General features: G+C 43.5%; 1 protein-coding gene across 1 annotated transcript in view; it reads left to right on the top strand.

The window, feature by feature from the left end:
- Positions 1–14,782, top strand: part of SGIP1 (SH3GL interacting endocytic adaptor 1) — a 277,554-nt gene that overhangs the window by 201,794 nt on the left and 60,978 nt on the right. The window contains exons 15-17 of the mRNA XM_072649764.1: positions 2,782–2,867; positions 7,565–7,657; positions 13,337–13,411. Coding sequence (XP_072505865.1) covers positions 2,782–2,867; positions 7,565–7,657; positions 13,337–13,411 — 254 coding nt within the window. The remainder of the gene's footprint in view (positions 1–2,781; positions 2,868–7,564; positions 7,658–13,336; positions 13,412–14,782) is intronic.

A 14,782-nucleotide genomic window follows, 5' to 3' on the forward strand; every position in this document is an offset into this window, starting at 1 on the left:
AAAATAATTTAATTTCTCCTAAGTGCTGTTCTAAGGAGCCCTGCTGGGAAGGGTTAGGTCATTCTCAACCGGAATCCACAATTGCTTCCCTCCTCTTCTGTCTTATGGAATATTTTCCTTAGTGCCTGAGTCACTGATTAGAAAAGACATTTATGTTGCCCACAGAGGGATGGGTGTCAGGTTTGGACCTTGGACCTCTGCTCCTCAGAGGGGAGGGAGGTGATCTGGATGGTCACTGACATCCTTTCCAATCCTAGATCTAGGATTCTAAGTCACTGAATGTCTTTGAACCTCAGTTTCTACATCTGTAAAATAAAAGGGTTGGGCCATATGACCTGAAGGGTCCCCTTGAGATTGAGACCTATGACCATCGGAGCCATAACTAGCAATTTCAGAACCACAAGCAGGAAATAAGGAACATGAATCCCCCTTTGTCATTCATCATGAGAAAAGGACAAGTGATAAAGAGAAATTAAATTATGTGGGAGCTGGGGATTAGTTACAGTGGTGGCCGCTGAGGTAGGGTATACATGAGTTTGGCACCTTTTACATTTCTGCACCCAGGGAAAACTTCTGGTGAGATTACCCTGGGTATGGCCCAAGTCATGTACTTTGTAACAGGTGTGTGCTGAATATCAGGTATGTGTGTTACAACATACAAGCGTTCTGGTCAAGAAGTTAAATATTTAGGATTCCTAAATAGGACCACATATTCCATAACATCTCCTCTGCTTAAGAAGTTGTTAGTACTATGTGGAGAGAGACTCCTAAAGATCGCATGCTTCTCTAGACATAATCAGACAAATTGGACAACGAGGACAGATTTTGCTCATTGGATCAGTTTTAGAGCTCAATGGGGTCTGAGAGATCACTTGGTCCAGGTGATCTGCTCCAGTATTTCAAATGGTCCACATGCATTGAGTAGCTGACTCTGTGCCAAGTACTAGGGGATATAAAAAAGGCCCTGGCCTTAGGAAGAAGATACTTGAAAGTGGGAAACAACATGTAAATAATTGAGCACATACATGATACGCACAGCGTGATGTAAGATGATCTCAGGGGAAGGTTTACAAGAGCCCTATTTTGCAAAGTAGGAAATAGAGCCTGTCAGAAGAAGGGAAATGAGTTGTCCAAGGTCACAATGCTAACAAAAACCAGAGATGGAATTTGAACCCAGGTCCTCTGATTTCAAATCCAGGGTTCTTCCCACTCCACTCTTATTTGTTTAAATCTAGGGTTCTAATTGTCCTTTCATTCATCCTCTAAATCCCTCAATGAATTGTATAAACAGAGCTGTTGTTAAGACCAGTGTAGTCCTCTACAAAGATGCTTTGAGCTTGTGCGACTCTTTGTGACCCCATTTCCTTTCCCAGCTCTTTATACAGATGAGGAAACTGAGGCAAATAGAAAGAAGTGACTTGCCCATGGTCACACAGCTAGCACATGTCTGAGGCCAGATTTGAACTCAGGAAGATGAGTCTTCCTGACTCCAGGTCCAACTCTCTATGCACTATGGTGCTCCCTAGCTGCCAATATATTCTCAATATCAGTTTTCAATTTAACAAGTATTCGGCTATTTTGTATCAGACATGACATCTTGTTCTGCATGTAGAGCTGGGATTCCACACATCCCACATGTTGACCAGACCTAGAGCTTTAACTCTAGGTGCGCAACATAATCCAAGAATTTACTAAGCTCTCATTTAGATATAACCTTAAAGAGTCCATGTGAATCACTGAGATATGAGGGAAGAGGGATATCCTGGGGCTCTTCCTCTCTTTGTCTCCACCAAGAGAGAGAGCAGAGGGATAAAACTAGATCCTGAGGAGTTCAATTTGCCAAACCCTCTTCCTACCAAGCCCACAGGACCCTTAACTGGCTCCCTGATGTCTGAAAGGCAGGGCACCAGTTCTCTCAGTCTTAGATAAGAGTATAAGAGTCAATAATGATCAGTCAACCAGCAATGCACTCTGTGCAGTAGATAGTGCCTTGGCTGTGGAATCAGGAGGACTTGAATTTGAATCTCGTCTCAGATACTTATTAATAGCTAGCATTTATGTAGAGTTTTAAGGTTTCCAAAGTGCTTGGTAAATATTGGCCATTTTGTCTTCATAACAACCCTGGCTACTATTAGCCCCGTTTTGGAGATGAGGCCACCAGAATCATATGCTTTAGGAAAATTGTTTACTTCTCTCAGCCTCAGTTGCCTCTGGCTCCTAAGGTTGCTGCCAGTATGATCTAGGATCCACTTTATGGTTCTGAGCACTGGAAATGCAAAGAAAGTCAAAAACACCATCTCAGCTGTAAAGAAACTCGAATGTAAAGAATCCTGTATATACAGGCTAGAAACGGACCAGACCGAAGGCCTGGGGCAGGGGAGAAGGCAGAGAGCAGGTGGGCAAAAACATCCCAGATGTCACGCCCAGGGTTTGGGATAAGAGAGAGTAAGATGACCCCTGCCCTCAAAGATCTTCCATTCTCCAGGGGGTGAAAGAAGCCCAACACATACACACATAAATATTTTCATGGGAAGAAGAATGAGAAGGAAGAGAAGAAGGAGAAGAAAGAGGAGAAGAAGATGATGATGATGATCGTTTTTAAAAACTAAGAGAATACACTTAAACACACATGTGTACACATGTATACATACATACACACACAACCGCTACCTTACCAGAATATTTCAAAAGCTATGTGACAAACAAATACTTGACAATTGACGAATCAGGGTATTAACATTGTCATCTTTTCTGCATTTGCCTCAAATGTGTGTAATCTAGCAAAAAACCTCCAGAAGACCCCGTGGCCTTGGCCCCGCTGTTTGGACCTCCATTGGAATCGACGTTCGAAGGACAGAAATCTGAAGGTAGGAAGCCCCCTGCCTGCCCCCCCAAAGGCGCCCAATCCCAGGATTCCTATCAGCCCAATGTGTCTTTGTATTATCTTTCCCTGGCACAGAGTAGGCGCTTAATAAATGCGTATTGACTGACTGATAAGTAATGGAAAAGGGAGGCATTAGTGAAAGCCAAATTAAAACCTCCCCCACTGCCACTGCCCTATTAAAGGTAGATCAAAGGTCTGCTGCCAGAATCACCCACCTTCCCCCAAACTTCCACAGATATCATGATGAACTCATGGAGTCATGGCTCTGCCACTCCAAGGGACATCCTCTGGGATGTCCTGGGTGACGGGACAGGAGAACTGACCCAGTCCCCTTTCCCTTTGCCATCTCTATGAGGTCTGGGTGCTCTCGGGTTCATGAATTTCTATTCCATCACAATGTAAGAAACATCACCAATCAATAAACATTAAGTACCTCCTGTGTACCAGACCCCGTGCTATGCACCTGAGAATACAAAGAGGCAAAAGACAAGTGGCTGCCCTCAAGGAACTCACAATCCATTGGGGAGGATAGCATGAAACAGCTACACATAAACACACCATAGACAGGATCAATTGGAAATAACAGAGGGAAGGCACTAGAATTGGCAGGGGGAGGACTGGAATGGGAAAGGCTCCCTGCAGAAGATAGTTTGGTGTAGTGGACAGGGCCCTGGACTTGGCATCAGGAAGACTTGGCTTTCAATCTCACCTTAGACACTTTCTCGCAATGTGGTCCTAGACAGGTCATTTCATTTCACTGTGAAATGAAAGGCCTCAGTTTCCTCATCTGTAAAATAAAGAAGTGATACTCAGTAACACCAAAAACTCTTTCCAGGTCTGGGTCTAACATCCCGTGACATCAGGAGAGGCCACTTGTTGGTCTACCCACGACTAGTATCATTGACAGGCTGAAAAACCAACAACTACCCATTCATATTTGGCTGAGAAATAGAACATTTCTGGAAGAAATGAGTTTGTGAGTTTCAGTCATTCTGCTGGGTCTGTGTGGAGATAAATATGACAAGGTTAAATTTCAGCTGGGCTTAAATAACTTAACTTAGTTATGACTGAGATAATATACATTCTGCTCTCAAGGGATGGACTCTATTCCTCAAGTCTATATTTCTGCCAATGCCCAGAGCTGCTCAAGGAGAGATGGGATGTATTTTTGGATCGTTCCATTTGGCTTAGCTGAGCCATGGACTATCCATACGCTGAAACCCACAGAACCATTAGATGGAGGCTGGAGAGAGATAAGTGCAGAACATATTAGACCCAGGAGGCTGAAGGTATTGTGATGCTTAGCCTTGTAAATATGGATTTGAATTTCACTGAAGGTTCCTTTAGAGACTTACATGTTAAATGGTGGGGCTTTTTTTATATGCTATTGATGTGGGGGGCAGAACAGCAGACTCACTGAGCCACAGCTGACTTTTTGTGGCTGAAGCAGTTTCATTTCCAAAAATGGGATTTGACTTGCCATGTTTCCACATAATAAGTGGCTAAAAAGGGATCCTGTTGCATCCATGTCTTTGTTAGATAAATCAAGACCTCAAACCTCACAGAGAAAATATAAAATTCTTCTTAAAAACAAAATTAGGAGCTGGAGATAACAAAGACAAACCCTAAATAATCCTTGCCTCCCAACGAGCTTGCTACTGAGGGCATGTGGGTGGGGACTGGACTTCCATTGTTAGAGGGAACTCCTGGGTGAAGAGATTTCCTCTCAAGGTCAGAGGGAAGACTTGAATCCAAATCTTCTGTCTACTCAGAGGGTACAATTCCCTCCTCCTCCCGCCCCAAATATAGATCTAGGTGGTGACATGATGATATCAAGATATAATTATGAAGCGAAAAAGATGTTCTAATATAGAACATTTTTTACTTAGAATCCAGAAGACCTGGATTCTAAATCTGCCTCAGACCCTGACTACAGTTGTAGGATTTGGGTTAAACCCCTTAGCCTCTCTCTGCCTCAGTTTCCTCATCTATAATTGGGGATGATAGAAGCACCCCCCTCCCTGGGTGATCAGATGAGGTGATCATTGCAAAGGGCTTTGCACACTTTGAAGTGTTGTATGCTGGCGAACATTATCATTATTTATTATTATTGTCAAAGGCCTGCACAGAGAGAGACAATGTGTTACAGAGGATGGGGCACAGGGCCTGAAGTCAGAGACACCCAGGGTCACTTACTAGGTGTGTGACCCTGGACAAGTGACTTAATTATTATTTATTATTAAATTTGTTATTATTATTAAATATTAAATAATTATTAATAATGACGTTGATAACAACATTACTATTAATAACTAGCCCTTATATAGTGCTGTAAGGTTTCTAAAGTGTTTTATAGATATTATTTCATTAGATCCTCATAACAGCCATGGGAGATAGGTGCCATTGTTCTCCCCATTTTACAGAAGACAAAACTGAAGCTGAGAAAGGTGATGTTGACTTGCCCAGGGTCACACAGCTAGTAAATATCTGAGACAAGATTCAAATGCAAGTCCTCCTGACTCTAAGTTCTACACTTTGTCCACCCTGCTACCTCAGTGCCTCCTTGAAAATGAGAGGGTAAAATTAAAATGACCTCTGTGGTCCCTGCTAGCTCAAGCTCTAGTATGTTAGATAGGATAGACCTCTGGAGAAAATTGGATGGGGATAGAAAGAAATATACCTTTTTCTCAGTGGTACATGGCACCATACCAAAGATTGACCATGTATTAGGGCATGAAAACCTCACAATATAATGAAGAAAGGCAGGAATATTAAATGCATTCTTTTGAGATCATGAACCAACAAAAAATTACATTTAATAAAAGGCCATAGAAAGATAGATCAAAAATTCGTTGGAAATTAGCTCCAGATCTATGATCCGATGAGTGCCAGACTCAGGAAGGGCTGAGTTCAAACTCTAGCTTGGATGTTTATTAGCTTTGTGAGCCATAGATGGATAACTCCATTCATTTCACAGCCTCTTTGGCTATAAATCATGTATAGCACCCTCCTCACTGGCTTGTTGTGAAGTTTAGGATCATGTATGTAAAGTGCTTTGCAAACTGTAACAAGGACATTTATTAAGCACTGACTGTGGGTACCAGATGCTATGCTGGGTCCTGAGGAGATAAAGACAAACAGGACTGATGGTGCCTGCTTCCTAAGGGCTCATACTCCACGATTCTGCACAAGCTAGAGAGAGAGCCCGACCATCCCTCCCTGGTCTCTGTCACTCATCAAAGGTTCAGCCTTGGCATTCTGCACAACCACAAAGCCCCTCCCTCTCTTCTCCTTGCCTAATGCCCCCCTTTCCTTTGGTGCCTTTATTTATGGTCTGACCAAAAGATTAGAAAGCAATAATAAAGAAATCATTCTTCCAATTTCTTTGAAACTGAACCAAGTGGAGAGAGAAATAGAAAACTCAGTTTATCAAGTGCCTTTCTGGTCCGGTGTCGGACTGCCTTTTGGCCTCGCTTAGTCTTAGGTCCCTCATCACAGGCTCGTTTTCATGACTTAAGACCTGGGACGCTTACCAAGTGTTTTCAGCTTCAAGTTTGGAGTTAAAAAAGGCTTCATGAAATGAACAAAGGCCTTCCCTGGCTCAAAGCCCTTTGAAAATGCAGAACTAAACACTGGTGTGTTATTTCCATGTTATTATCAATAATAGTCACTAACATTTATACAGTATTTAAAGTTCACAGAGTTTCACCCATCGGTGTTTGCTCATCTGACCCTTCCAGACACCCCATGAAGTAGGCATTACAGCTACTAGTATCCCTGCTGTGCAGACAAGGAAATTGAGGCTCAGAGAGGTTGAAATGACTCGCCCAAGATCACACAGCCTACCCTTGCAGGTACCAGAAGGAAAATCTGAACCCAAGTCTTCTTGGCTTCAAGTCCAACAACCTGTCCCCAACTTCAGTGCCTACCACCCACCACCGTTTTCACAGGGGACAGCCAAGCAAATGACACCCTGAGGGGCTACTAGCATTTGCCTTTTCAGTCAGCACAGGAAACTTCCCCACCAAGACTGGGCCCTGAAATGATTGTTCAAGAGGAAAAGATTGTAAGTGCTTTAAAACAGCTCAGGCGTTGCAGAAACACTAGCTATCATCATATTCACCCCCATTATTATTACTGGGCAGCTAGGTGGTACATTGGATAGAGCTTTGGGCTCAGGAAGACCTGAGTTCAAATTCATCCTCAGACACTTCCTAGCTGTGTGACCCTGGGCAAGTCACTTCATCCTGTTTGCCTCAGTTTCCTCATCTATAAAATGAGCTGAAGAAGGAAATGGCAAACCATGCCAGTATCTTTGCCAAGAAAACTCCAAATGGGATCATGAAGATCTGGATACAACTGAATGACAAGAACAGTAATTATTATTGTTGGTGTTAATTATAATTGTTGCTGGTAGCAGTAGCAACAGTAGTGGTAGTATTGGAGGCATACACAAAGAGAAGCAATGTCATATAGAGGACCGAGCTCAGGCCCTCAAATTAGGCTTACAAATACATTCATAGTCTTATAAAATAGGAATGATGGGCTGAACTACTTCAAGTTAATTAGTTGACCCTGGGGAAAATAATAATTGAAAAAAGAAACTATGGAAATTCTGAGTGTTGGTTGTTATTTTACTATGTCTAGACCCTGCATAATTTTTTCTTTCTGTGTCCTCAGTTCCTTTAGATCAGCCTGAGATATGGGGTTCTGTCCAACCAATGAATCCAAGCCTCGAGTCTCCAAAGTTAACAAGACCTTTTCCCACTGGAAGTAAGTTAAGCATCTGGTTTGTCTGGAAAAATGTGACTCATTTTATATTCTGTCTGCCCAGAGAAATTGGACAGCTGTCAGGAATTCTGAGGTTCTTACTGACTCTGCTTAATATTAAGGAGTCTATGTAACGTTGAAAGTATACTTTAGCTTCTGCGGCCCAGGGCAAGTAAAAGAAGATCCACTCCATCCCAGTCATCCCTTTGGTCAGGGAATGGAAGGAATACATGGGAAGTGTACCCACTCACATCCGGGTATCTCCAGGCTATGATGCCTCATGATAAGGCCTTGCCCTGTGGAGAGCAGAGCTAGAGAGAGACTTTGGTTTTCCTTGGTGTAGGGAAGTCCCATGTGAGCAAACAGCCTCTTCCACTGCAGGCCTGCACTTTCTGCACACCTTAGAATATTAGCATAGCCTAGAGCACTCAGATTCAACCACATGCCTAGGATCTCACAATGTCAGAGTTGGACTTGAACCCAGAGCTTTCTGACCTTCTCTGCTATGCCCCAGAGAGCACAGATGGTACAATAACTCTGTCCTGGCCTGGTGACTTCAGGTGCTGGAAAAGGCCCACGAGACTCCCAGATTCACCAAAGGCAGAATCATAGAGTTTTAGGTTTTCAAGTAGCTCAGAGGCCACTGAGCCCAACCTGTGACCAAGCAAGGATCCCCTTTATTATACACCCAAGGGGTGAGCCAGCCTGGGCTCCAAGATGGCCTTCTGTGAGGTCAAGCCCATGACCTCCTGAGGACTCCCATTCCGGTCATCCAGGCTACAGGCAACTATGAAGGACCTGCCCTTTTCCAGGTGCATGCTAGGTACTGGGGCTACAAAGCCAAAAAGAAAAGGCCTAGCTTTCAAAACTTGAGAATGGTTCTAATTAGGAGAGTTTGCCTTATGTGAATTCTAAATCTGCTTCTTATCATCGCATCAGAAGGAGACCACACATGCACACACACCCTCACCCTACTCTTTTCGGGGACGTGGTTTCAGGTCCTTTGATCTTTACAATCACGTTGCAAGTAAAGTCCAGAATTCTTGCTAGGACACTGGCAATCTCATAATCTACCCAGCTGCTCCATCAGAGCTGATGGAAGGAAGGAAGGAAGGAAGGAAGGAAGGAAGGAAGGAAGGAAGGAAGGAAGGAAGGAAGGAAGGAAGGAAGGAAGGAAGGAAGGAAGAAAGAAAGGGAGGGAGGAAGGAGGGGAGGCACTGAGAAGAGATTAGAATCCTCAGAAGATGGAGCAGCTGTTTGGTAGCAGACAGACTGGAGATTGGTCTAGGCAGAATTTCCCCACTTCCCATCTCTTTGTCTTTGCACAGGCTGTGCCTCATGCCTGAAATCTCCCTCCTCATCTCTGCCTTCCCGAATCCCTGGCTTCCTTCAAAACCCAGTCCAACACCAGGTCATAAATGAGGTTTTTCCTGAGCCAACCTCCCCGCCCCAACACACATGCATACACACATACACACACACACACACACACACACACACACACACACATACACAGATGCCCCAAGCTACTTGTGCTCTCTCTTTTTTCAAAATTAGCTTTATTTACTTATCAGCATGATGGTGCATCCCTCTAATTCCCAGCAAGACCGAACATAAGTATCATCTTCTACAAAGGCCTTGTCCAGTGCTCCCAGCACCAATAGCTCACACCAGAAATTACTTTAAATTAATTTTGTGCATAGCCCACACTCGCTTATCCATGAGCATGTTTTTCCTTCCCAGTAGAATATGAGCTCCTCAAGGCCAAGGACTGCTTTGCTTTCGTCTTTGTACCCTCAGCACGTCCCCCAGTGCCTGGAACAAAGTCACTGCTTCATAATCTGCTGAGTTTCATTAAACTGAAGAGAAAGGTTCCCATGATATCAGAGAAGCCAGAGGGCTCTGGGACACCCTCAGCCACCCCAGCCATGTCCATGGCAGCTGTAACTGCCTCATGTTCTGTCCACACTCCAAACAAAGATGACCGCTTGGAAGCAGTTCCCAGGAAACCCCACTGGGCTGCATGTTTTTTCCCTATGAAGTGATGAGGCTAAATCTGATCAGCACATACCGCAGCGCCCAGTGCACAGTAGGTGTTTCATGAATTTCCTGGCCATCGTCCCCAATTGAAATTAGGAAGGAAATGGGGAACAGAATTATGGAGGGTCCATGGAGCCCTTCTATCTTCTCCCCTCCTTCGTCTGAGGAGTCTGAAATAATGGAGAAGGAGGAAGGAGAGGAAGCAGGACAAGAGTCCAGATAGGAAGGAACAGCTGGGAGTTTATGGCAAGTCAGTCAGCATGCATTAGACTTTTGCTGTGTGACAGACTCTGGGCTCAGTGTTTGCTGACTGACTGACTGACCCACTCCAACCAGTCTGGGACTACTCAAAGACCTTGTGCGTGGACTGTAATGCTTGCTCCAGTTGTTTATAGTGTATCCTGGTTCTGTATTTAGAAAGTGTCCATGCTGAACAGAGGGATATGAGGGGAAAGGGGTGATGTGAGGGCTCTTTCCCTCAAACTTGAGGCTTCTAATTAGGACCAGGTGAATTGGAGCTGTCAAACCCTTTTCCTTCTGCTCTTCCAAAATGACTCTGGTTCCCTTGTCCTTCTGTCAACACTCAGGGAAGGTAGAGAAGCATCCTGGGCTCTCCAAGGGCACTCTCCGAAGAGTGCCAACCCCTGAGAGCATCCTTAGGGTTCTGCAGTGGGTCTCCACTTCCTAAGTAACGTAGTCGATCCATGAACAAACATTTATTAAACATCCACTCTGTGCAAGGCACTGTCTTTAGTGCTGAGGATTCAAAGACAGTCTGTCCATAAGGAACTTTCAGTCTAGCCAGGAAAAGGATAGCATGTGTGTCTATTGATCTATTGTCTTATCTATTGTCCTACATAGCTACATATCTATCATCTGTTTAGCCCTCCATCCAGTTGCCTATCATCTATTTCCTATCTATCTATCCTACCTACCCACATCTTTCTACCTTCGTATCTATTTATCTACCCACCTATCTATCTGTCTAGTGACTTCTCTTTGTTAATTACTTCCCATATGCCCTGTGTATACATACATTTGTATGTGTGTATGTATGTATATATATATATGTGTGTGTGTGTGTATGTATGTATAGATAGATATATACATTTGTCAGCATGTTGTCTTCCACATTTGATTATAAAATTCTTGTTGGCAGAGACTTGACTTTTGCCTCTTTTTCTACTCCCAGAGTTTAACAAAGTGCCTGGCATATAGTAGGTGTTTAATAAATGTTTATCAATTGATTGGTTGATTATTTACTTACATACATGTATAGATACATAAACACAAAATAGATTTTTGTATTGAATACAATGAAAAGATTCGATTCAAAGATTACCTAGCAGCTGGGGGAGATACACTGTTACAAAAATGATCAATCTTTCACATCTTTTAAAAATTAAAGATAGTTTGGGAGAAGACACTGACAGCTAGCGGAAACAGGAGAGTCTTCATGTGCAGAATAGTGCCTGAACTGAGTCTTGAACAAAGCAAGAGGTTCTGAGAGGTTGGGTAGGAGGGAGGATGCAGAGGGCACAAGGAACAGATGATGCAGAGGTGCAGAGATGGAAGAGGGCATGCAGTGTAAGAAAAAAGAAAAGACTTGTTTGACTGAATGGCAGAGTCCATCATCAGAGGGGAGGGAATTCAACTCAACAAGCATTTACTAAGCACCTACTATGTGCCAGGCACTCTTCAAAATGCTAGGGATACAAAAAGAGTCAAAAAGCAGCCCCCGGCCCACAGACATTACAATCTAATGGAAGATGTGTAAAAAGTGGAAAATGCAAATTTGAGCTCTGGTCAGGAAGGGCAAACTAGGAAGTCCTGTCCTGAGTCAGTCAGTGGCCAAAGCAAGGCTCCTATAGGAAGAGGGAAAGAGCAGCTAAATCATCCTTGGCCGCAGAAAAGTAGCTGTTTCACCCAACTCAGAAGAGTGTCTCAGATTATACCTCAGAGTTAGAAGTGAGTGGACCACAAATAAACAATGCAGTTTGGGTAAAGATGCTTACTGAACTTTGGGATACCTTGAGTCTGCCAAATATGGTGGGAGGGCAGAGATGAGGGGGGAGGTTTCATCACAAGAGAGTAGGTGTGAGGTATTTGGCTTGACTGAAGACAAAGGGAATTTACATGTTGAACAATATTTTTCTTTTTTGCTGGGCCAGGACATGGAGGGTCCTAACTGCCTGTGGAAGGGGAGTCATCTGATATTGTTTTTGAATGTCAGAGATTGACTGGATGGTTCAAATGTCCACTCAAGATTCAGGTTGGACCTTACTAGGTTGAGATAATTTTTACTTTTGCTTATGTGTTCAGCCTTAATTGAATACAGTAAGGACCTACTCTTTCTGCTGCACAGGTTCCTCATCCACTGTAACTTGAAATCATCCATGTCTTCAATGATTTTCTGAGTTACCATGTCCAAAACCAACCCCTTCCCTGGTAACCATTCTCCAGGTGATGCCTCTTAGAATTTAGCTGGGCTGGTTCTCAAGTAGCAAGGCCAGCCTCCATCACCAGGCACTTTCCTTTTAACCTTCCCAGCTTGGTGTAGAAGTGCAAGAATGCAGCCTCACCCCCCACACCACAATGGGACATCAGAGGGGAATGTCAGTAACTATATGTAACATGGGAAATTATAAGAGTCTTCCAATTTAGATTATAAATCATTGGAGTCCTTGACAGGCGCCTTTTCTCCATCTTCTAGGAACTTCTCCTCTGGTTGGTGAGTTCCTAGGCTGGACCACTCTTTGAGGAGGTGCCTGGGCTATCTGTATTCACCTCACTCCTAGCTCCTTTCTTGACTTTCCTGAATTTTTCACCTCTGCCCCATGAAGCTCCCAGACCTTTATTAGCCTCCACTTTCCGGCTTCGTTTTATGTATGGCCCTTCCCTCATTAGAATATAAGCCCCTTGAGGGGAGGGAGGTGTCTCTTTGTATGTCTTCATATTCTCAGGGCTTATATCAGTGCCTGGCTCATAGTAAGCACATCACAAATGCATTATCTATCCTCTATTCTCCATCCATTCTTGTCTTTTTAATAGTTAAATTAAAACTTCCTATTAGAGCTACCCATTAGGGGGATGGACTTCCTTGGAAGTTGGTAGATTTCCCCTCATCTAGAAGTCCTCAAAGAAGGTATGGTGGTGACGAGCCAAGTACATTATCATAAGGATTCCTTTTTGGAGATGTTGATTTAGATGATGATGAAGGTCCTTTCAAGTTCTGAGTCTTTGCTTATCCTGGTCAAGAAACAAATAGAAAATGAAAAACAAAATGTTAAATAGGGCCTTTGGCCACCCAGTCACCTATTCAAACATGGTTCCTGGGGCCATTGGGGATCCAAGACCATTCACAATGTTTCCTTGGCATGTGCACCCAACATTTTCCACTGACCTAATGTTGGCAGTGGCGATCTGGGAGGGAATAGACAAGGTCAACATTCTAAGCTTTCTCATGTGAAATGATTCTGTTTTCTACCTTGAAATGTTTACATTCAGGAACATCAGCTGCTTCTCTATCTCTTCAAGGGCAAGAACAGCCTGAACCTAAAACTCATTTTTTGAGACATAAAGTATTCTGATTTCCCTGTGCAGAAGCCACTCACTTATGGCCACCGTCTTCTCTCTTCACAGCACCTCCACCTTTGCCTCCTAAAAACGTACCAGCGACCCCACCCCGAACCGGCTCGCCTTTGACAGTAGGACCAGGTAAATTGAAAAGAGGTACTTCTCATTTGAGAATAGAGAGTAATTCAGAACACTGGCTCTTTAAAAAATAAGCATATGTTTTTGGGATGTGTCAGAATTTCTAGGGTTTGACAAGAATGAATTTGTATACACTGATTCAGTTCCATTATGTGTTTTGTCAACATGGAATTGTACTTTATGCTTGGCTTTGCCTCTCTACAGGAAATTACATGTGCTTAAAAAAATTAATGTTCTCCCTTTTCTTTCTGTATTTATTATCACTGGACTGTTTGAAAGAGAGAAGGGATGTTTTCTCAGATGATACTTGAGAAAAATCTTAGTTCAGAAAAAGGGAGGGGGAACTTGTTTTAATTTGGTACCCAGCTTTTTCTTTGTTTTCATGTCAGTATTTTAAAATTTCATGAGCTCTCCTAAGACCCAGACTTTGTTTTCACTTTTCAAAAGCCAGTGAGATTGGTAGCAGACTTAAACCTGTCATGTGCAGACGGAGGTGGGATGTGCTCTGGGGATGGCTAAGCTCTCATAAAATGTGCATTGTAAACGATTTTTCCCCCAGTAGTTTTTGAAATAATTAGTATCCCAAGGCCAGCAGATCAGAAGCAGCTGAAACATGGCCAAGAACAGGGGAGGCGAAAGGCCCTGTAACTCCCATGGCCAGCACAGATCGATACATCTCACCTACTTGAATCAATGCTGTGTATTCATGAAACATCTCCTGGGCCTTGGTTGATCGAACTCCCAGTTTGCAGCTGCTCCTGGTTATTAGGAGTCCTTGATCAGCTTCCTCATTCCAGCATGGTTTCATTGGCCCACTTTGTGTAGCCCACAGACCATCAGCTGAAAAATAGACCATTTCTCAGTGGGAGCAATGAATCCAGTCTGTGATAGGCTCCCTCACTGACCGTCTATTTCCTTGTGTTTCTCAGAAATCAAGATTTTTGCAAACCCAATGCTTACTCTTCTCTTTTTCCCTTCTTCCCCACTTCCTAGAATTCCCTCAGCAGGTCCATGTAGCAGTGTCTAAGAGACAAAATTATAAATATCAGCATCATTGTCTATCTAAAGCATTAGCAGCTTGGGAAGAGCCGTTCTTTTTAAACTATTTAGAGCTTGAGGTCAGTGGGTCTAACCTCCTAGTTTTACAGATGAAAATACTGAGGCCCAGAGGTTATGCACTGGGTAAGTAGCCAAGCCAGGATTAAGTTCCAGTCCCTCTGACCTCAAATCTAGTGTTTTCCCCACTTTTCCATGCTGCTGCCAAGGCTCCCAGTTCCAGGGCTATAGAATGCATGGGAAATCTACCTCCCTTTTTGCCAAGGTCCACCTATGACCTCCAAAGACTCAGTAACAAACCTTGGGCAGGTCACTTGC

Source organism: Notamacropus eugenii, chromosome 2, assembly GCF_028372415.1.
Source record: "Notamacropus eugenii isolate mMacEug1 chromosome 2, mMacEug1.pri_v2, whole genome shotgun sequence".
Taxonomy (NCBI): Eukaryota; Metazoa; Chordata; class Mammalia; order Diprotodontia; family Macropodidae; genus Notamacropus; species Notamacropus eugenii.